General features: G+C 37.8%; 1 protein-coding gene across 1 annotated transcript in view; it reads right to left on the reverse strand.

Annotated features, from left to right (window-relative positions):
- Positions 1-22,465, reverse strand: part of TMEM170B (transmembrane protein 170B) — a 35,018-nt gene extending 12,553 nt beyond the window's left edge. Inside the window, exons 1-2 of the mRNA XM_054591895.1 lie at positions 21,827-22,465; positions 2,855-3,025 (exon numbers count right to left, since the gene is read on the reverse strand). Of these exons, the coding sequence (XP_054447870.1) occupies positions 2,855-3,025; positions 21,827-22,145 (490 nt within the window). The 5' untranslated portion in view covers positions 22,146-22,465. The remainder of the gene's footprint in view (positions 1-2,854; positions 3,026-21,826) is intronic.
- Positions 22,466-23,464: the final 999 nt, after the last annotated feature.

Here is a 23,464-nt window from a genome sequence, read left to right on the forward strand (position 1 = left end):
GCAATTTGCAGAAAAGGAAATCTAAATATAGAATAAGTATAGAAAGAGATGTTCTAATTCCTTCATTAATCAGAGAAATGCACATTAAATCAACAATGAGATGTCACTTTATGCCTTGTTAAAATTAGACAGATACGCAGGGCGGGGCAAACGTAGGTTTACAGTTGTGATTATGTGAAACAGAGTTTGTTCCTGTATTATTACCTATTAATTAGTGTATTATTTTCCATATGAACAACTGTCAAACTACTTTTGCCCCATCTTGTAAAATGTCGTAATGGCATTACATAGAAACCCAGTTTCTCCCAATTGCGGTATTAACTATCTATACTAACGAAAATTTTTTAAAAAGTCACTCTATTCTGGAAATAAAATCTAAGGAATAGCAGAATATAGGGTCTGGCAGAAGCAACACCTGCTTGAGTGTGGTTGGTAGGGCAATAACGTGGGTGTAATAATTTATAGTTTTAATTTGAACATTTTACCTAAAATGTCATATGGTATGCTTGAGTGTGATATGGTTATGTTACAGAATTACATGCTTATGATTTTGTAATAAACGATTTTGTAATTTAAAAAAGGGCATTATTTTGCCAGACCCTGTACAATAGATATGTACCAATATTCTATCTTATTCGACATAGATATCCAAGAATCGTTTGCTGCACTGAAGGTGGAGCTATGAGTGCTCTGACACCCACAAATTACATTAAGAAAATTTAGTTAAATATTTATATTAGTTAGTTTTCTTAACGCAAATGTTTGCAGATCAGAAATTAGCCAGAATAAATTTAAATGTTTTATTACTAACCTGGGTTCGTACTCTTTACTTGAAATTAAGTCAGACTTATATTTTGAAGGATTTTAAAATAAAACATTGCAGTTTCTAAGATCATTGGCTTATTTTATTCTTGACTGAATTGGAAGTAGGTAATATATGTGAATATATCACTGAGATAAATGGAAGTAGGATGACATTTCTTCAAAGTTTTAAAAAAGTTGTGCCAGTACATACACATACACATACTACTTATGACCTCTGAACCAGCTGTTCCTCCCGCTTTCCTCCTCTGATCACTGTTCCATGATAACCACAGTGGCCCCGTCAAAACCAGTGGCATGTCTCTCTGAAGGCCACCAAATAATCACTAATTTGGATTTTTTCCACTTTGCCATAGTCCTAACATTAACTCCATTTCCAATCCGCTGCCACCACTCTAATTAAAATCCCAACCTCATGATTAAATTAGGGTTATTGCCTCTAAATTCCTCTTCTCCCCTTTTGCCTCCCCTCTTCCCTATCCTTTCTTTCTTCCTTGCCTCTGCTCTTCCTCCCTCACTACATCCATCCATCCAACCAGTATTTTTTGAGTATCTCTTATGTTCCAGATAGTGTTTTATTTTGGGGATACAGCAGTGATGAAAATAGATAAGGTCCCTGTTCTTTCAGTTTTCTCTTGGTTCCTCACATACATTCTATATTCAGCCATAAAACACATTTTCCCATTGAACTGCTTTGCCCCTTGCCAACTCTATTCAAAAATATCTCTTTTCCACACCCTGCAGCACTTTCCGGCTGGCTTTCTAAGATCCTCTAGATTTGGCCCCATTCTCTCTCTCCAGTTGAATCTCCTACTACTTCACTATGCATATCCTATGCTTCAGCTAAACCTGGGCACTATCTATGGCAAAATGGATGAGGAACCATATGATAAAGCTACAGGTTGAAGGCAGCAACAACAAAAACCTAACACCAGAACACACACATACACACCCCTGCGCCCCCTCCCCCAAATAGTAAGTGAAGAAAGGAAATAATAGGCTATTCACTACTTCCACAGCTATTTTATGATTGTCTTGGGAATAGGGCTTTCCTCTCAAGGCAAGATATACCAATCACTCTGGGAAAAGGTGATTGTGGGACACAAAAGGAGAGGCCTTAGAGCTATAGAAGAAAAGGACCTCCTCTTATCTCTGGGGCTAGGAACAAACTAGAAAGTAAGAAGTCCTCTTTGGAGAGTCTGGGAACAGATCCAGTGGTAGCAGTGTGTTGCCCCAGGCATTTGGAAGTAAGCCAGAAGCAAAGGGCAATATAAGCCTCTGTTATTCAGTGGCACTGACAGAATCAACAGCAGCAGGGCCAACTAGCCAGTTTCTGGCAGGACCACAGGAAGAAAGCAGCTGTGGCACCCTCGAGTCTCAAGAAGCACTGAAGTTCTGGCTCAACTAGCACATCAGAAACCAGAACTCTTTGAAATGTAAGGCTCAGCTGGAGCCTAAAGACAGTGTTAAGAGGAGAGGGCCAGAGGGAGTGAACCTGAGGCCTGGCATGAAACACACATGAGGCAGCACAGGGGAAAACTTGCAAATAGCCAGAGGACATCTAACGTGGCTAATTTCTAGTAGGCCAGGGGAGATTTGTGCCATAATTGGTATATAAGAAGGAAGTGCAATTTTATTTTGCAGTTATAGGCAGATGACATCAATGACCTGAGGGCTGTATTTTCACTCTTTTTTTGAGGTCAGTTATCACCATTGTATGTGTATGCCTACCTTTCTCTTTTAGGATGGTAGTGAGCGCCTTCAAAGCAGAAACCACATCCATTATGAGATAAATTTTCCCATGAATTGCTTTGCCCCCTGTCGATTTTTACAAGTTTTTTTGCGTTTCCCACAAAACATGATGAGTCTTCACATAGTAGAAGCACAAAAACTATTTCAATGAGTAAATAAGCTGATCTTGACCTTCTAGGTGAAGTGTGATTAGTGCTAAAAAGATTACAATAAGAATGACGTTACCAAAACCATAAGTGCATATAAAATACTGTCCTTAAACAAAACAAAATCAACTTACTAGTAATCATTGCTCCAGTTACAGAAGCCAGAAATCCGATGCTGACTGCAATGACAGAGATTACTCTCCCCTGCCTATGCCTCTGCAGCATCACAAACATCAACACTCCTGCAGCACCATGGACAAACAGAGAGGAGAAGAGAGCCCAGAGAAAGATCCAATACCACATCTCTGAAAAGAAAAGCAAAATGTTAATAATTCTATTGAAAAACATCTTAGAAAATTCAACTTAACAAATTGTGAGCACCCATGGTTTGGAGGTTGGATGAGATAACAGATATAAAAATGCCTAGCACAGTGCCTGACACACAGTAGTACTAAATAAGTTTTAATGATTATCATCATTGCTAATGTTTAATGGGAAAATAATTTCCTCCACAACTTCAGACATTAAGGCTACAATTAATTTCCTCTAAATGTTTCCATCATGTAGTCATAATGCATCAATTTGTCTAAGATACCAATAATACATTTTCAAATCTCCTGGAGTAAATAACATGTTAATTTATTGCTGTTTGATATGTAATTTTCTATTTTCTAAATTAAATAACTGTGTTAAGACATTTAAAAATCTATCCCTTAATTCATATCACTCGAGAAATTAATCAATGAATTTATCTCATACTTTTAAGAATTTCAGGCAATTTCCCTCTTGGCTTTCAACTTTACATACACTACTAAACAGTCAGATTTTTTTTTTTTTTTTATTAAGAATTCTTTGCCTCGGGTCACTTTAATAGTCCTTACTCAAAACATTTCAAGCTCCACTATTCTCCAATATATCCTCAATTACTATTTATTGAAGTTTAGTTTATAAGGAGCACATGTTTCATTTGGTCTCTCTTGCACTCATTCCGTTTCCTTCTGACTACTCGCAGCCTCCCGGTCAATCCATATAGCTCCACAGATGTTGCTGGGTCCTTGCTTTGGCTCCATTTTCCTGACCATATTTGTGGTCAGGTATATCAGGGCAGGCGACTGACCCCAGGCACGCCAGTCGTTCCCTTTCCTTGGGAATTCTTTATTGGGACCAACTGAGCACCTCAGTCTTTTGGAAGGCTGAAGCTGAAGGGTTCAGGATTAGTAAACAGCTATTTCATCATCATGTGGTGAAAGTCACGATACACAATGAAAGAGAAATAGATCTATCAAAGATAAGAGACAACCAAGTCACACTTTAGTGATTTCTAAGGCCCTGCCACATTTCCATCCTTAGATTGAGTCCCAATTTCCTTGTAATAAAATCCCTCTTTCTATTCAAATTAGTTCAGGTAAGGTCACTGTTACCAATAATTAAAAGAGCTGACTCTAAAATGTTTAGATGTCACCTTGAGACTCCTCCTTGGTATACAAACATTCTATAATGCAAAATGTCACATCTGCTATTTGTGCTGGTATTTGCTCTAGCGAGTGTGAAAGAATTAATAAAAGCCAGAAAATGACACAAAAATGGATGAATTAAAACTTATGCATTCAAACATCATTAGCGTACAGTGATACACTGTTGATGAGAATATAAAATGGTACAGCCACTATTGAAAATCATGTGGTATTTCCTGAAAAAAATAAAAATAGAACTACCATATATCCAGCAATTCCACTTCCAGGTATACATACAAAAAAAATTGATAGCAGGATCATGAAGAAATAATTTGCACAGTCATGTTTATACCAGTATTATTCACAATAGCCAAGAGGTAGAAGTAAACCACATGTCCATAGATGATGAATCAATAAACTAAATGTGGTATAGACATACAACGGAATGTTATTTAGCTTTAAGAAGGAAGCAATCCTGTCACATGCTACAACATTATGAACCTTAAAGACTTCATGCTAAATGAAATAAGCCAGACACAAGGACAAATAATGTTTGATTCCACTTATATGAAATATTTAAAGTAGTCAAATTCACAGAAACAGAAAATAGAATGGCAGTTGCCATGGGACTGGGTAAGATGGAAAGGGGGAGTAGCCATTTTAGTTTTGCATGATGAAAAAGATGTGGAGACCTACTATACAACAATATGAATATATGTAACACTACTGAACTGCACTCTTAAAAATGGATGAGATGATAAATTTTACACTATTTTTACCACACTTAAAAAATTAAGTACAATTTTAAAAATATGTCTAGAAATTTTTTTTAATTGTTTTAAGTCAAGACTATAAATGACTAAGCATTTAAAAACAAAACAAACAAAAATCTCTCTTGAGAAAGGAAGGAGGTATGGTTATAAAAAGGTTAACACTAGGGATTTCTGTGGCAATGTAACTTTGTATTTTGACTGTGATGGTGGATACACACAAAGGTGATAAAACTGTATCCAACTAAATACAAACACACAAATGAGTACAAGTATACAATACTGGTGAAATCTGAAAAAGTTTGGTGGATTGTATCAATGTTAATATCCTGGTTTTGACATACTGTGCTTTTCCAAGATATTCCCTCTGGGTAAAATGGGTCAAGAATACATGGGCTCTCTCTGTGTTATTTCTTATAATTTCACATAAATCTACAATTTAAAAAAGTTAATTTTTTTAAAGGAAGGGAGATACCAAATTCTTAAGAATTATTCCTTAGAATGGACTCTCATCCTTCAAAATCATTTCCTGGGAGACATCTGATACACTTTCCAACGTACAATAAAGTACTATGCATGCTTCTCAATGGCATAAGAGATAGATGCTGCTGACTAAGGAAAAATAGGCAAAGCTTGCCTTTTAAAAGGTTTTTCTCTTCCAGTTTTCAGGGAAATAGCACTTTCATGCTATTACTCCCAATCAAAAGGCTTCAACATAGAACAAATGCATTAAGACAAAAAGGCTTAACTTGCTCAGAAGATAAAATTTATATGTAAAAAAATATAATTTTCCAAAGTGAGCCTAATAAAGTAAGAATATAAGGGAGTAATGATTCACAATGTGGGGAGTGGGGTGCTCCAAGACAAGGAAAGGCTCTGCAACAGAAAACGTAATCCTAACAAGTCAACAATTTTCCTTGTGTCCTAAGACCATGACTAACAGCTTGTTGGATCTAACCCCCTGAAACACTCTTGTTTCTTGTCCCTGTAATACAAGTGGAATAAAAAATTTCTTGACTTATATTTCACACAAAGAAGGTGGGATTACTTGACACTATCAAGGAATTCTCTTTGCCTACTGACTATATAGCTATTGACCTCAACAATAAATTTACTTATTGTAATAATGAGGAAAAGTAAATTTTAAAATTAATGTTTTATAAAACCCCAAGACATCAAAGAATTATACAACTAAACTAGTACCTTAAATGGTCCTCTAATGACCAGTCCAGTATTAACTCTTAAGCTGAGTACAAAGTACCTAAACTCAAATTTGCTTTCATGTTTCTTTCTCTTTTTTAAAAAAAAAAAAAACATGCTATTTATCAAAAAAAAAATTAAACTCCACCAAAAATATCTACAATGAATTTAGGTTTCATGTTATTACTATTATTTAGAATTGTCTGATATTTTAACACAACCCTGTCAATAAACAGGGACTCTGATCATCTTGATCTACTCTGGATAAACAAGTTGTCTAAGGTTCTACTCACTATTGGCAAGCTCAGGAAACCTACTGGGTTAGTTCAGATGAAGGGAACTGCAGGATCCTAAGAGAAGAGCAAAACAGATGCCCCAAAACCCTAGAGAAAGAACAAGTACTAAGAGGACAGGAGCTGAATACAATCGTTTCTCGAACTGTCTAGATCCTATAGCTACCTTGAACACACAGAGGCCCACAGGTTTTTCTTTCCATCTATACTACACCTAATCCAAGCTTCTAGCAACTGAGCAACAATGAAAGGAAGAAGCCAGAGGGAGCCTTTGCTAGTGCCAAAATACAAAACAAAATTTTAAAAATACAATGCAAAGAACAAAAATTCTGAAGCATGCCATCCATATGATTGCTTTAATTACATGAAAGAAATATCCTTTCTTGCTGGGCACATCTTATGATACTCTTTGGTTATTTTTCTCTATTCAAGATTGTCCATAATCTTCATCTTAAACTAGTTTTGCCTGGATTTTTGCAGTGCATCTGTTTACTTTTTACAGGGATAAGAGGCAGGAGAGGTGATTTGTTCTAGCCTCCAAACAATACTAGAAATAGCCCTGCTCGCAATCTGCATCTGTCATCAGCCCTGCTTGCCAACTCACTCAGAAATTATATTCTGTGCTTTTGATTTTAATCCTTGGAAAAGTTATTTATGACAAATGAACTTCTCTAGGTGTCTAGAATACATTAACTAAGTAAAAACAAGTCAAAGAACGGTACATATAGTTTGAACTATTGTTTAAAAAACAATGTTTACATGTGTACATAAAATGTATAAACAAAAGATGTGACAATGGTTATCTTTTAAAGGAGAGGAATGACATTTTATATATTTTTTATTATTTGTTTATTTTTAACAACCTGCCTGAAATACTTTTTACTGCAAATATACTGTCTTTAAAAGTAGTTTTTTATTTTATAATTCATCAAACCCAAAGGGTTCTCAACCCAGAAAGCTCATGTAAATTACCCACAAAGCAACTAAAACTCTCTGAAGGTAGGACCTAAACTACCATATTTTTAATCAACTCTACCAAATAGTCATGACATGCAATAGAGATAGAAATCACTACTCTAAGGCTAAAGGTTCATAGAGGTATTTATTTTTTAAAAATCCAAAAGTTATAAAAACAAAGAAACAGAACTTCTGGTCAAGATAGGCAGACACGGCTCCCTTCTTCACAGAACCACATCAAAAGTATAACTAAAATATAGAACAAACATCACTGAGAACCATCAGAAGTTGAGTAGAAAGGGAGACCAATAACTACAGAATTAAAGAAACCACGTCCATCGAGACAGCTGGCAAACTGGTGCCATATCTGAGACTCCATCAACCTGGCTAACACTGTTTGACCCACCTTACAGATCCCCAGAAACTCCATCCCATTCCACCCCATGCCACCCAACTTACAGGCCCACCCAAGATGCTTTTCCATATGAATGGCTGGTCTTGGTTCATGCTTTACAACTTCCTAAATCCTATCAAACAAGCAACAGCTGGCCTCAGGGAGACCATGGCACTGCACTGATTCACAACTTGGCTTGCCTGGTTATCTACAGGCCCAGCACAAGTAGCATCCATCTCAGATTGCTTTATAGCTCAGACAGAGTGGCCCTGGGCAAAACACAGGTGGGGACTGACTTTGGCCTGCATCACCTGGGAAAACCCAGGGCCAGCATACCCAGTGGACAGCTACAGACCACGTCGGAGCACCACCACCCTGCCCCGGCACAACTGATCCTCCAAAGAGGCCAGAGGACAGAGGGCAGAGGTTGTAGGTAAGTGGTCACAGCCCATCCTTGCAGCTGACTGGCCTGGGTAAATCCCTCCCATTGATCTGCCAACAGTAATCAAGGCTCAACTACAAAAGGAAGGTGTACACAGCCCACAAAAAGTACCCAGCTTGGGTGATAGGGGAGACTGTGCCACAGGACTCTACAGAACACTTACTACATTAGGCCACACTACCAAGAAACAGAGTCAAAGTAGCTCTACCTAATACATAGAAATAAACACAGGGAGGCTGTCAAAATGAAGAGACAAATAAACATGGCCCAAATGAAAGAACAGATCAAAATTCCTAAAAAAGAGCTAAATGAAATGGAGATAAACAATCTATGGAGATGCAAAGTTCAAAACACTGGTTTTAAGGATGCTTAAGGAACTTAGTGAGGACCTCAGCAGCATAAAAAAGCTTCAGGCAGAAATAAAGGATGCGCTAATTAAAATAAAGAACAATTAACAGGGAAACAAGAGTAGAGTGAATGAAGCTAAGATTCCAATCAATGACTTAAAACATAAGAAAAACCAACCAATCAAAACAAGAAGAAAAAAGAATCCAAAAAAATGAGAATAGTATAAGCAACCTCTGGGACTTCAAGAGGTCCAACATTTGCATCATAGAGGTGCCAGAAGGGGAAGAGAAAGAGCAAGAAATTGGAAATCTATTTGAAAAATAATGAAAGAAAGCCTCCCTAATGTGGTGAAGGAAATAGACATGCAAGTTCAGGAAGCACAGAGAGTCCCAAATACAATGGATGCAAAGAGGTCTACCCAAGACACATCATAATTAAAATGCCAAAGAAAAAAGATAAAGAGAGAATCTTAAAAGGAGCAAGAGCACAGCAGTTAGTTACAGGGGAGTTCCCATAAAGACTCTCAGCTGATTTCTCAAAAGAAACATTGCAAGCTAGAAGGGATTGGCAAGAAATGTTCCAAGTAATGAAAAGCAGGGACCTGCAGCCAAAATGGCTCTACCCAGCAAAACTATGATTTTGAATTGAAGGGCAGATAAAGAGCTTCAGACAAGAGAAAACTAAATGAGATCAGCCTCACCAAATTATTATTATATGAAATGTTAAAGAGACTTACTTAAAAAAAATATTAAAACTATGAACAATAAAATGGCAAAAAATACAAATCTATCAACAATTGAGTCTAAAAAACAAACTAAGCAAACAAGAACAGAGACAGAATCATGGATACAAAGAGTGTTTTGTTGGTTGCCATATGGGTGGGGGGTGTGGAGGAATGAGGGAAGAGGTGAGGAGATTAAGAAACACGAATACGTAGTTACAGAATAGCCATGGGGATGTAAAGTACATGCAGGAAATGGAGTAACCAAAGAACTTACACGCATGACCAATGGACATGAACAATGGTTGGGGGATTGTGTAAGAAGTGGAGGATGATGGGTGGAGGGCGGACAAAGGGGTATAATCAATAAAATATAATTTAGAAAAAGGAAACATACCTCTTTAAACAAACACATAATATATTTTTAATCCTCTATAGAGTAACTCTTTAAATCATTAGCAAATAGATACTAAAAACTTACTATGTATTCAACATACTCTAAGCCTCAAGCTGAAAATACCATACCAGTTTGGGGGCTGTTCATAATCTACTTTCTTTACAGAAATGATCCACATTATGTATTTTAAAAAATCCATGTTCAAATTAGGTTATCTCAAAATCTCAAACTTTTTTCATTCCAGCAAACCTTAAGGTGTGCAACTTGCTTTCCTTAGTTTCAAGCAGCAGTGACTTCTCAGTTTGAGGCTATATCCCACAGAGTGGGTTTATTAGATTCTCAGGAAGACAATGCATTATATCTGAAAAAGTTCCCAGGTCAAGGGATCAGCCTCAGATATGGCCCATAAGCCACACCTAACCCACCATCTGTTCTGTACAGTCTGTAAGCTTAAATTGTTTTTTGCATTCTGAAATGGTTGAAAAAATTAAAAAACAATATTTCAAAGCACATGTTCATTCATGTTGTCTATGGCTTTTTTCATGCTACAATGGCAAATGTGAGTAGTTGTGGCAGAGACCATATGGCCAGCAAAGCCAAAAATATTTACTGCAGTTACTATATGTTGAGTATGTTGAATTCTAGCCCTTTACAGAAAAAGTTGCTGATTCCTGGTCTAGATGATTTTGACATATGTCCCAGGGAGCTGAGTTGTCCTACACACCATTGAAAATTACTGTCACGATACTTTCATATACTATCAAGAGCTGACACTTTGGGTGTTTAATTAATGATATGTCAATGGCATATATTCTAATACCTCAGGTACTTCATAGCACAGTATGCAGCTGATACTATGGGAGACACAGACCTGAGCAAGGTAGAGGAATATCAAGGAAGGATCACAAGAGAATACATTGCTACACCTGAATTTAAAAAAATAAACAAGATTAACCAAATGATAAACATATTGGAGATGGAATGAGGGTGAGAGATGGGGAGTGGGTGCTCTCAGCCTTGGTTATATGTTGGAGTTGGGGGAGTTAAATAAAATACCGCTCCCAGAAATTCTGATTGAGTTGGACATCAGAAGTTTTTTAAGTTCCCCAGGCGACTCTCATGCACAGCCAAGAATGAGAAACAACTGCTCTAAGACATAATGACCAAATCATGGAATTACATAAAATGGAGAATATGAAACTGTAAAAGCTCTGGTCATCCTGATGCTGCCCTCACCCAATAGCTTAAGTCTTTTGCTTTGAATAAGAGAAGATGACAAGAAGCAGGCAAGGTTTCAAATACATGGAACAGTGTGGCTACCATGGTTCTGAAAGACAAAAATACTGATAGACCAATTCTCCAGACCCCAAAACACAGAGCTTGCCAAAGACTAAAACTGGACCAGGAGAGCAGAGAGATCCTCCTGCCCCAACCATGAGCCTTACACTAACAAACAACAGAAGTCTGCCACTGAGGGACAGGAAGTGCATGGACAGACAACCCTTCTGTAGGGCAGGCATGTAGAGATACCTAAAACCCGACATAAAGCACTAACACTGAGAATTACCCTGCGGCACCTAGTTCCTACCCTAAGGACAAGGCAACAACGATTTCTAGAGAATTTAAAGCATGTAGTACACTGAAGATCACCATAACAACAAAACTCAAACTCTGCTTACTCCTGACTAGACTAAATCAACTCTTCACACTTCTGGTCTAACAGAAGAAGCAGCCCATTTTCTGGCATAAATACTACATACCTCCGTCTCTACTGTTTTGCATACAAAGTCCTGCATTTAATAAAAAATTATGGAACACACTCAAAAATGGCAGAAACAATCCACTGTTAAGAAATAAAGTGATCAAAAAAACCAGACCCAGAGATGACCCAGATTTTAGAACAACCAGACAGGGATTTTAAGATAACTATAACTACAAGGACAACTCACATGAAGGGATGAGAAATGTCAGCTGAGAGATGGAGACTCCAAGAAAAAGTCAAATGGAAATGCTATAAATTTAAAAAAAAAAAAAACAAGAACAACAAAAAATATGATCTGAGATGAAGAATTCCTTTAATGAGCTCTCCAGTAGAGTTGACACAGCTAAGCAAAGAATCGGTGAACTTAAAGATGAACCAATAGAAATTATTCAAACTGAAATATAACAGGAGAAAGAGGAAGATAAACCATCCTAGAGCTATGGAACAATTTCAAATGGTTTAACATACATATAACTGGAGTCCCAGAAGGAGAAGAGAGAATGGAGATGAAAAATATTTGAAGAGAGTGGATGAAAATTTTCTAAAAATGACAAAAGATAACAACCCACAAATTTAAGACTTTCCAGGAATCCAAGCAAGGTAAATACCTCCCAAAAAAACCAAAAACAATAAAGCAAAAATAAACTGTGCGTGCACACGCGCACACACAACCCATGCACACACAACCTCCCCCTTCCAGATATATCATAGTGAAATACCTGAAAACCGAAGATTATTAAAATATACTGAAGGCTAGAGGAAAAGAGACATATTAAACACAAAGGAACAAAGATAAAAAGCACAGAAAATTTCTCATCAGAACTTATCAAACCAGAAAACAATAGGGTGACATTTTTTAAAAAGACTGAAAGTGAAAAAAACTATAGAGCCAGGATCTATATTCAAGAGAAATACTTTTCAAAACTTAAAGGGAAATAAAGACTTTTTATGCAAAAAGAGAAAAGTTTGGAGAATTAACTGCCATTAGACCGGTGCAACAAGACATATTAAACGAAGTTCTCCAAACAGGAAGTATAACACTACATGGAATCCTAACTGAGTGACAAAGAAGGTAAAAATGAAGGTTAACATAAAAGACATGTTTTCCTATTTTTAATCACACTAACATTTTAATCAGATTTAAAAATAAGTTGCTGTCTTTGCAATTGAAACTTTAACAGGAAGTTAAGCTGTCTTCAATTTGTAATAGAGGTCTGCTTGTGCTTCTTTAAAATAGTGCAAAACACTACATTTTAAATTTAATCATGACATCTTCAAGAGCTGTTTTTAATATATTGTCTCTCTTAAAGTTTATGGCAACACTGTTTATTACCCACTTAAACTAAATTACCCTTTCACTAGCTAATTATGTAATTTCAAACTATAAATTGCAGTACTCTTCATTGAATAGTAAGATTCTTAGAAAAACAGGTTTTTAATTTAAAACAATCTAAATATCCATTTCTTTAAGGAAATAAAGTTAAGATATTTAAAATAGTTAAAAAATTGCTCTATATTTAAGCCATGGCAACTACCTTCCTAAAAGGTGCCATTCAGGTTGTTCTTCCTCATAACTGATTACTCAGTTACAAAAGTATAAGGTCTTCAAGTCAAAATCTGAATGTATTATAAAATTACAGATTATACCATAGTTCCAAATGTTATTACCTGTATGCCCTCAAGCATATTATACCAATGAGTACCAACACATTTGTTTGATTTAGTCACTGACCTAAAAAATTTCAGCAAATGATGTTTTACAATCTCATACACAATGCTTCTAAAAGATATTTACACTGAATACTGAAAACTGAACTTTTACACCAATAAACAGAACTTATAATGAAACTCCTAATATAACAAATTCCTAAAATTAAATCTATATAAGAGACCAAATGAATGGAAGATCTGAAAATAAAAGCACAACCAGAAAAACTAAGCAAGTAATGCACAAGTGCCGTCAAGAACCATCACACCTTAGGTATTACTGAGAGTAATCCTGAGTGAGTTTATACCACACTGGGATTAAAATAAAAAATTTAAAAAAAAAATAACTTCAGAACTGGGAGGGATCTTCAGATACTGAATCCAGTTTTCTAAACCAAATTTTAAAAAGGCCTAATTCTAAGAGCTATTACAGGGTAGTCGAGAACAAAGGTATTCTAGGTCCTAAACCTCAACCTATGAATTAGCATATTAAAGATCTGAATAAGTCTCCATTAAAAAAAAGTTTAGTCTTAAAAATTAAAGAAACAAGTTTATTTGCAAATATTAATGTTTTTCTTAACTCATAGTAAAAATCTCTAAACTTTTTCTCAATTCATTAAAATGTCCAAATCAGCTCTCAACATGAAACTTGGTGGCATTCGGTTGTATTATGGATGAGAAAACCCAGGCCTCGGAAATAGGTGGTTTGCCTGAAGTATAAAAGCTAACTAGGCACACTCAAGGATAAAACTCAGGTTCTTGACTTATAAACGCAAGGATAATAGTGCTTATTTAGACTCTCTTGCATACAGAAATCTAGCAGAACCCATATTACACTGTGGTGGAAATTCCAATAACTGCTCATTATGTAAATATTTACATAAATAGTGTTAATGTTTAATTCTCCCATAAATTTCAGACTTAATATAGGCTACCTAGAGTTTTTTAAATGCTATTATTTAATAAGAATTATCTATAGCTAATAGTTCATATAAATAAACATGTTTAAAAGATATGACCCTAATGTTAAGACAGTCACTTTAAAAAAAAAAAACTGGTTGCAGCATTCACTTGGAAATAAATGAAAAATTTATACTGAAATTCTAATAAGTTTTGAGCTATAATACTCCATATTAACATGCATTATATATCTTACATAGCAGCCGACTGATCGCAAAAAGCTTAATTTTTAAAAATCAGGTCTTCCCAATCATTGAACCCTCAATAACAAAATCATCTGAAGAGCTAATTAAAATGGTATGGGGTTGGCTGAAAAGTTCATTTAGTTTTTTCCTTAATAGAGCCTTAATGGTAGTAGTGCTTAGTTGTCTTTGATTTCATTTGAAATAATTTTGTTAGATTGCATTGTAATAGCTGTCATATCAGCGTACATTTAAAAGAAGCTTATCAAAAAGGTTAACTTTTGTGCAGCCATTTTAACACTGAACATGGAAGAAGATATGCAACATTTTCAACATATTATGCTTTATTTTAAGAAAGGTAAAAACACAACTGAAATGCAAAAAAAAGAAAAAAGAAAAGAAAAATTTATGCAGTGTATGGAGATGATGTTGTGACTGATCAAACATGGCAAAAGTAGTTTGTGAAGTTTCTTGGCACTATTGACATTCTGGCCAAATAATTCTTTGCTGTGGGGCTGTCTTATGCATTGGAAGATGTTTAGCAGCACCTCTCTCTGGCCTCTGCGCACTAGAAGCCAATAGCAGGACACAGCTGATAATACTCAAAATATCCAAATCAATGAAGTTATTGGTGTCTGTTATTTTATGGAGAAAACTAAATGGACTTTTTGGCCAACCCAATAGTTTCCTCGCCTCTGTTCTCAAAGATCCTAATTCCATAAATATGGGCTGAGACCCTAGATATGTACCTTTAACCATCCCCAGGTGATTCTGATATGTAGCAAGATTTAGAAATTATGTCGGATCCTCTCAATTCATGGTAGGGAATGGAGAGGGGGAGAATTTTATAATGTAAATCCAGTTTCAGATTACTGATGAAAATATCTTAACTGGACATAGTTATTCAAGTAATACTTTTAAACCATCCTACAAGCAGTTCACCTCTCCTTTCTCTCTATCATCTCATCAGATTCTTTCTCCACTCTCTACCTCTACTGTTGCCTTCAAAATCTCACTACCTGGTCCACCGAGCTCAACAAGCCACAAAAGTATTACTTAACCAGATGGTTAGTCAGTGTATCTAGATCATGAGCTTCTTTTGGGCAATAACTGATACTTTCATCTTTGTTTATCAGTATTTACTTGAGACTGACACATGGCTCATGATCAAGAAATAGCCAACAAGTTAACCCTTGAAAATGCTAAACAGTGCTTTTTGGTATTGTTCTTCAATGTATCAAGATGATTTTTGTTTTTCTATGTATCCTTCTCTCACAGATGCTTCATCCTCACCCACTAAGTTACCTCTAGTCTTCCCTTTCAGGGCCTCATTCCCTTCTCCCCATAGCTACCTTTAAGGTTGTGGTAGCCAGGCTCTAAGAGGCCCCAATGATCCTCATCCAGTATTCACATCCTGGTACAGTCCCCTGAACAACATACCAGAGTTGGTCTGGGTGACCGAGAGAGGACAGAAGTGACAGTATATCACTCCTAAGGTTAGACTATGAAAGACCCTGTGACTTCTGCTTTGGTTTCTCTCTCTGACCACTTGCTATGCAAGAGCCATGTTATGCAGTCCCACGGAGAGGTCCACATGGTGAGGACTTACGTCTTGTACCAACAGTACATGAACATGCCTGGAGGTCAGCCAACCCTCCAGCACCAGTCAAGTGTGCAGAAACTGCATTTTAGGCTGACAGCTTGACTGTAAACACTGTAAGATGCTGACCCGGAACCAGCAAAACCATTCCCGTATTCCTGAGCATCAAAAACTGTGTGAGAAATGAATGCCTTGTTCTAAGCTGCTCAGTTCTGGAGTAAACTGTTACTCAATGATAAATAACTAACACAAAGACGTAAATTCATACTCGCTAGACCATAAGACTTTTATAAAAGTAATGATGTGTTATTTATCGTATCCCTGACAACACCATGTCCACTGTAGTTACTCAAATGTTTGCCAAATTGGATTGACTGATAATTTTTCAAGTCCTGAATTATATGCTCTGTAAGCAGGGGCAAAATATTGTCTATGACAGTTTCTTTACTTTTCAAAATGGAGTCAATAATGGTCCCAAGTACTTCCCAGGATTATTATTAGGACCATATAAAGTAACACATGCAGCAGTCTCAGAACAATGCCCACTACACTACAAAGTGTTAAATGTTGTTAACTACTAAAAGTAAAAATTTCTGAAAAAGGAAATGCATCACTCTTTCCTCAGTATGGAAATCCTGCAAATTAGTTTTTTAATGTAAGAATTATTTACAAGCCATGTCAGGATTATAAAATAAACTTAGAAAACTGATTTACCTTCAAATATTGAGACTGCATATCAAATGAAAGAAGATACTGGACATGTCATAAGGTAATGTTAATTGATCTAGCGATCTATAGCCCTTGTAACTATTTTCATTTTTTTCCCAGTCTTACTACAATAAGCACATAACATGCTCCTAGATTATACTCCAAGATTTGTATTATAAGAACAAAAGCAGTTGGATCCAGGTAAAAGACTGGTTCTTCCTACTTGCATGAAATTTGGTGAAAAATCTCTATTTCAAAGCTTCATCTACTTAGCTAAGGTCACTGGAATTTGATAGTTTAATGAGAACTCTCAAATGTGTTGCTACTGCCACTCTTGACTCTATAATTTTCATTGTTAAAGTATTTAGTCATTAAAAATACATAATTAACCTACCACACCTCAACAAAGATAAATTTATTTTGATTGTTAACCATTAATTAACTATTGAAATGTCAAAATCATAGCTTACACAGTCCTAAGACTTCTTCAGAAATTGACTTAGATTTAAAACATGTCATCTGGGTCTTATGCTTGGTATTGCAGAAAGATATGGACGTATGATTCAAAGATTAAAAAAAATGAAAACTTTGAAAATCTGAAAATTAAAATTCTAATTTTTGAAAAATTACAGTAGCTTCATTCTCAATAAGATATATAGCCTTCCAGAAAGCAAACTTCTATAAAGTACAAATCAACCAGGACTTATTAACTGGCTCTGTACTACAAAATAAGGGACTTTTTCACACGTATTTCAGAAACAGTAAAGGCTGGGGTCCAGTACAGTACTGAAAAGTAGTACTTGTCTTTAAGGCTATACTTACAAGACATAATACCTATAAATGGGCATTTGAAATAATTTTATCTACTTAAACTCACCTCCAATAATAAAGCACTTAGGAAGAGGAATTTAATGTAACGTAACTGAACAAGGACACAGAGCAACACAGAGAGAAGCAAACCTGCTTGGGAGCATTACTAAAGGAAGGTGCTGGCTCTACTAGCAAGAGGTGTAAACAATTCCAAATACGTATAGTAGATAACCAACCATTTTTCCCCTTTCTCCTTTTTGGCTGACAATATTAACACTAAAGTGGATTAGTTACTATAAATCTAACAGGGAACTATGTAATAGTGTATGTATTCATATTGTAAACATAAATACATACACATACACAGAGAGGACTGTCCTTCCTTCCAGTTACAATTCCCAGCCTCCTAATGCTTACTACTGATAAAAAGGGGAGCACCTGCCCCCACATTTGCTGCTGTCACTGAGAGAGGAGATGAATCTAAAGTCAGCTTCTTTTTTTCCAAGGATCAATTATCCCTTTCCTGACACCAGCCTGGACCTGTGTTTATCCAGGGGTTTAAGGATCCTGCCTATTTCTAAGTAAAAAATTCTTCTCTAAACCAAGTGTGGGTCAGAACACAAAGTTGGGAAAATAAAGGTAGAGCAAAGGAAAGGTAAAGCAAAAAAATACATTTTGCTGTAGACTATTTAAAAAAAAAAAGAAATCAAGTAACCCATTAAACTGAGAGAGAGAGAGAGAGAGAGAGAGAGAGAGAGTATTTAGACTCTAATTTTAGATTGGGGGGCAGGGTATTTAGAACAATTCAGAGAAAGAAAAATTATTTGAGAAAGAAAGCCATTTATCTCTCTAGCAAGATAAAGACACATCTGACACAGTTAACAATTTAGGAATCCTATGAATCACACACTTTGGGAAGTGATGGGTACAGAAGGGAACTTTGTCAATGGTGACAGAGATGGGGTCGCCAGACATTAATCTGCTCTATACAGAGTCCCCATTCTAGTGTCTTCCATGAGGGAGAAAAAATAGATAGCTGCCTGAACTTCGTAAGATTTCTAAAATGGGATATATAATAAATATGGATCACTAACTTTTACACAGGCAAAAGCAACTTAAAAATTTAGAAAACATTATTATTCAATAATTCTTGCATTTTCTATTATCTTTTATTAGCTGGACAGAAATTATTGGGTTGGCCAATAAGTTCGTTTGTTTTCCGTAACGTGGCTCTACTAGTGCTTAGGTGTCTTATTTCTATCAAAATAATACATACTCAAGACTGCTTTCTAAAGTTCGATTTCTAAGATAAAAAGGTCAATATAAAAATTTTCCTGCTTCTCCTATGAGATAAGATACAAAGAGAAGAAAAAAACACACCCATTAGTTTGTATAAAGAAAATAGAGATGAGATTATATTCCCCTTTTAATTAACCAGAATTCCTATTAACAAGATTTCTATAAATTTGTCACTTTTTTAATCCATATCAGACTGGTTCTATGCTATGTTCCTTTCTATTACTTGTTTCTCTTACAAGTTTATTATGAAGACAAAAAATGGCTTCTGACTTAAGAATATGTTATCATAATTTTTAAAAAAGGTAACACTTTTTAACTTACTAGCTATCAGATGCAAGCAAGTGACTCTTTGCTTCAAGTCCAAATGTGTAAAATAAGGATAAATAATCTCTCTCAAGATTGTTGAAAAGATTAAATAAAAGACATGAAAGTATGGTTAACTGGCACAAAAAGCACATTCAATAAGCATTTGCGTGTTTTAAATGTATGACAATTATCTACAAAAGTTACTGAAACAGCTTACTCCCTAGTTAACAGCATATTCACTCCAAAAGACGCAGCTGAAAAATAATGCAACTACAATGTTTAAATCATGCAACTGTTAAGTATTATTTTAAAAATTTGTTAAGATGTATTGAGCATTTACTATGTGTCAGGAACTATAATGCCAGGGTTCCAGAATTCAGTGATTAAGACATTAACTCCACTCCCAAAAATCTCACAGTCTGGAAGAGACAAGTAAAAATTACAATGTAATTGAAAATTATAATTAAAAAGCATATACAAGGAGCAGAAGTAGCAGGATGAAGCAAGTAATTTCATTGTGTGAAGAGGGTAAAGAAGAAGTAGCTAAGGCATCCTGGAAAAGAGGAAGAAGTAGTTCTGCAGGCAAAGACTGTTTTTGAAAGCCTAGCTCAGCCATTCACTAGCTATATGATTTGAGGCAACTTAATTTACCTCTCCGGGCTTCTCTGTAAAACTACTTAGGAGAGTTATTCTGAAGATTAGAAATAATATATGTAAAGTAACTGATAGATGGCAGGAATTACGTTTTAGTTGTTTTCTTAATAGACCAAGTTCTAATGGCATGGTAGTAGCATATCTTGACTAATGATTTAGCTATATATGTCACCAGTATGGAGAAGGCCACAATGAACCACATCAGAATGTTACCACTTTCGAAGTCCTTTTTTTTAAGAAGTGATGTGGTTCCTAACGTGGTACACTCACCTGCTGGTGAAATATATTCCTAATCTATTTCCTTCTCTATTTTTACTATGACAAATAGAATTTTGCATACTAACACTCTATTTATTTCCTAGAAGAGGTTTTATTTGCTCCTTAGCTCTAGTTTGGGATGTCTTGCATATCCTCTATGAAATGGCAAAGTCCAATGAGCAACTGACAGTTCTTAAGGTTGTATTAGGAGATAATAAGAGCTAATTCTGGGCTGAAACTACTATTACCAACCTAATGGTTGACTTGTAGAACTAGAAGCCACTAGATAGTGATTAGAATCTTAAATTTTAAAATGTTGTAAAATCTAGCCAAGAGGTAAGTTACATTTACATTTTCTTTGTCTCCCAAAGCTAACTTTTTTCTAAATACTCATCGATTACCTAAGCCAGTCATTAACATATACAAATACCTAGGTATTCTTAAGACCTTATTTTCATTTCATTCAAATACACATAACTGACACATTTGAAATATTAACAGTGAACAAATGTGAGCAAAGCCATAAGACAAAGCATTCTATCCCTAAATTCAACTGAAACATGAAATGGTCTCTATGTTAATGTAGTTTTTCAGAACTCAGAACATGTTCCTGACCTTAAACCATCACGTAAAGTCTGACTGCTTCAAGTTAAATAACCACATCTTAAAAGTAAGGACACTATGAATCAACCCAGAATCTATGTTAATTTTATAGTTTCCACATTCAAGGAAACAAGTGTCTCTAAGTCGTCCTTACAGACATATGTATCCTATCAAGACAGGTTTTATCTGTAGTATACTCTCAATTAGTTTGACATAATGCATTTTGAAATACTAATATTCTACCAAAATTACCTGTCTTATAGATTTTCAAGAATCAAATCCTGAGTATGGTTTTAAGATTTTTCTCTCAGGTTCAGAAACTGAGGAGTCACCAAATTGCAAGCAAATCTTTTTCTTATAAATACTAATCTTTGTAGGGTGTTTTTTACATTCAGAACTGAGTGTATAAGGGTATAAGCATTTCCACATTAACACAGCCAGAAGTTTCTTCACAAAGCAAACCTAAAAATTTGATAAAAACTGGACTATTATTGTTCACTTTTACAACGTGAAGTTGCTGTTAAGTACAATAATGCAGTTAAGTCCAATTCCTTCCTGAGAGCCTCGACAAATGAAGGGAAATACAGGAAATTATCAAATGTCACAGAAGCAGCAGCTTGAGGCCAAAGGGAGAGACACAGACAGACAAAAGGAAATAGGAACAGAAGGAGATATACAGTTAGAACTAACATGCTTAGAATCCACTAGACCTTGGCCCAGCCCCTGACCCACAATAACCTACTTGTCATCTATAGTTCCCCCAAAATAAAATGAACAGTTGAAGCAAATTGATCGTGAGCAGGAAACTTAAGTTCTGCGTTCAGTTTGAGATCTGCCAGAAAGAAAAAGAGCTAAACAAACGAAAGATCTAAACAGCAAAAATGGGGCGGGGGGTGGGGGATGACTGTGTGCGCGCGTGGGGAAGACGGAGATAAATAAAAGCTGTGTCTCAGCATCAATGCTGTTTCGCGCTTACTACAGAAGGCAGGGCCACGGGGACCTCCGCTTGCCAGGGAGATGGCGGGGGTCGTAGATATCATCCTTCCCCCCTACCCACCCTAGGATTCGGAAGGTTCTGAGTGCCTGAGAACGGGTGGCGGGCATCGGCACCCCCGGAACCCAAGCAGAGTAGATCCAATTAACGCCTTCCTCGCCAGTATCTGGGACCGCAAACTCCCAAGAGGGCGCACACAGGGGTTGGGCGGCAAGTATCGCTTCCTTTGCTCCAGAGGGCAAGAGGTGGCACCACATCCCTGTCCCCACCCTGGGCGCATCAATTACCCGTGAGGTTCCTCAGCACCGTCCCGTGGGCCCAAAGGCTCAGGACCTGCTGCACCGACAGGTTGATCATGGAGTGGTCACCCCCCTCCGCCTTCATCTTCCCGGGGGGACGCCCGCCGCCTTCTCCTCGGGCGCCGGGTGGCGGCGGCGGCTGCGAGGCTCCGGGAGCGGCGGCGGGTGCGCGGCTCCTCCAGGCCGCCGCCGCCGCGGGGTAAGGCTGCGGGGCGACGGGCTGGGCGCTGCTGCTACGGCCGACGGGCCTCCGGGGGGTGCCGTTCAGCGCGTCTCCCAGGCAGCCCCCTCCCCGCCGGGGAGACATTGAGGACAGCGGACGGGGGAGGGGAGGGAGCCGGGCGCTCTTCCTGCGCGGCCCCCAAGCGAGGACTCGGGGCGGAGGAGGCCGCTGCCGCTCCCTCTCAGGGGCAGCACCACGCCGCGGGGATCGGGCACGATAGGAGGCCGAGGTCACGCCGGGAGGCTCGGAGTGATGGGCAGCCAGCAGGTGCAGCCCCCGACGGAGTCCAGCTCATCACCACCGGAGGACTAGGAGACCCGGGACCCGGAGCAGGCTGCGGCGGTGGCCTCGGCGGCACCTGCCGCCAGCCTGCCCACCCTCCGGCAGCCAACACTCGAGGAACCGCCCCCTCCACCCGCGGCCGCCGGCGGGCCGCTCCTGCGCGCGCGCACGGATCCCCTCCTCCCTTCCCGCACCCGAGCCGCTGCGCATGCTCTCTCTCCCCCTTTCCGCGACCCGCCGCCCTCCGGCACTTAGTCGGTCCCGGAGTCCTCCTACTCCCCCTCTCCTTGCTCAGAGATCGCGAGCCTGACACAGCCTAGAGTCTTCCCGCAGTGGGGCGGAGGGAAGCGCAGCCGACGTCACTAGCGCCACCACCAAGCCTCGCTGCCGATTGGGTGCGCCAAGGGAACCACCTCCATACCCTCCCCGCCCCCAGACCCCAGACGCGCTCCCGGTGAGAGCTAGAGCCGCCGGTCGGCCGGGCCACACTGGGCGCGGTGAGTCCGCAATGGTGCTGAAGCCCAGTCCTGCGTGGTGACGACCCAGAGAGCAAGGGGCACTACACTTTGTGAAATAGATTCTGTGTTAGTTCAGATCTTTGGCTTCGAATGAAATACTTTTGATACAGATGTTTGCATCTTTATTTGAAAGACGTATCTTAATATTTTAGATTTATTAATGTGAGGGGTCTTATTTTCTGAGTCAGGTGACTTAGATAGGGTATTACCTGCAGAATATATTTTAAAGCTACTGAAGCAGAAATAAAACTCTTTTTCATTCATCCAGTCCTTCCCGCAAGAACTTGGGGCTCCCGTGGTTTCATGTTCCGAAATAGTTCTTGACACAGGGTTGGCAAGTGTCCTATTCAGCTCCATTCCCTGATCTAGCTTTTTTTTTTTCATTGCAGTATTCTTTTTATCTAAATTGTTAAAAAGAAAGGAAGGGGGGATGGAAGGAAAGAAAAGAGATGGAGGAAAGAAAGAAAGAGAAGAAAGAGAAAAAGAAAGGAAAATAGTTTCCGTTATTTCTTCCCCCTAGGACTTAAACTTTCTTCCCATTGTTTGCTCCCTTTCTTCATATCCAACGTTAGCTGGATGAACTATCTAAAATCCAGCTATAAC

Source organism: Pteronotus mesoamericanus, unplaced genomic scaffold (assembly GCF_021234165.1).
Source record: "Pteronotus mesoamericanus isolate MK-2021 breed Mesoamerican mustached bat unplaced genomic scaffold, CSHL_Meso_final scaffold_31, whole genome shotgun sequence".
In the NCBI taxonomy this organism is placed as follows: Eukaryota; Metazoa; Chordata; class Mammalia; order Chiroptera; family Mormoopidae; genus Pteronotus; species Pteronotus mesoamericanus.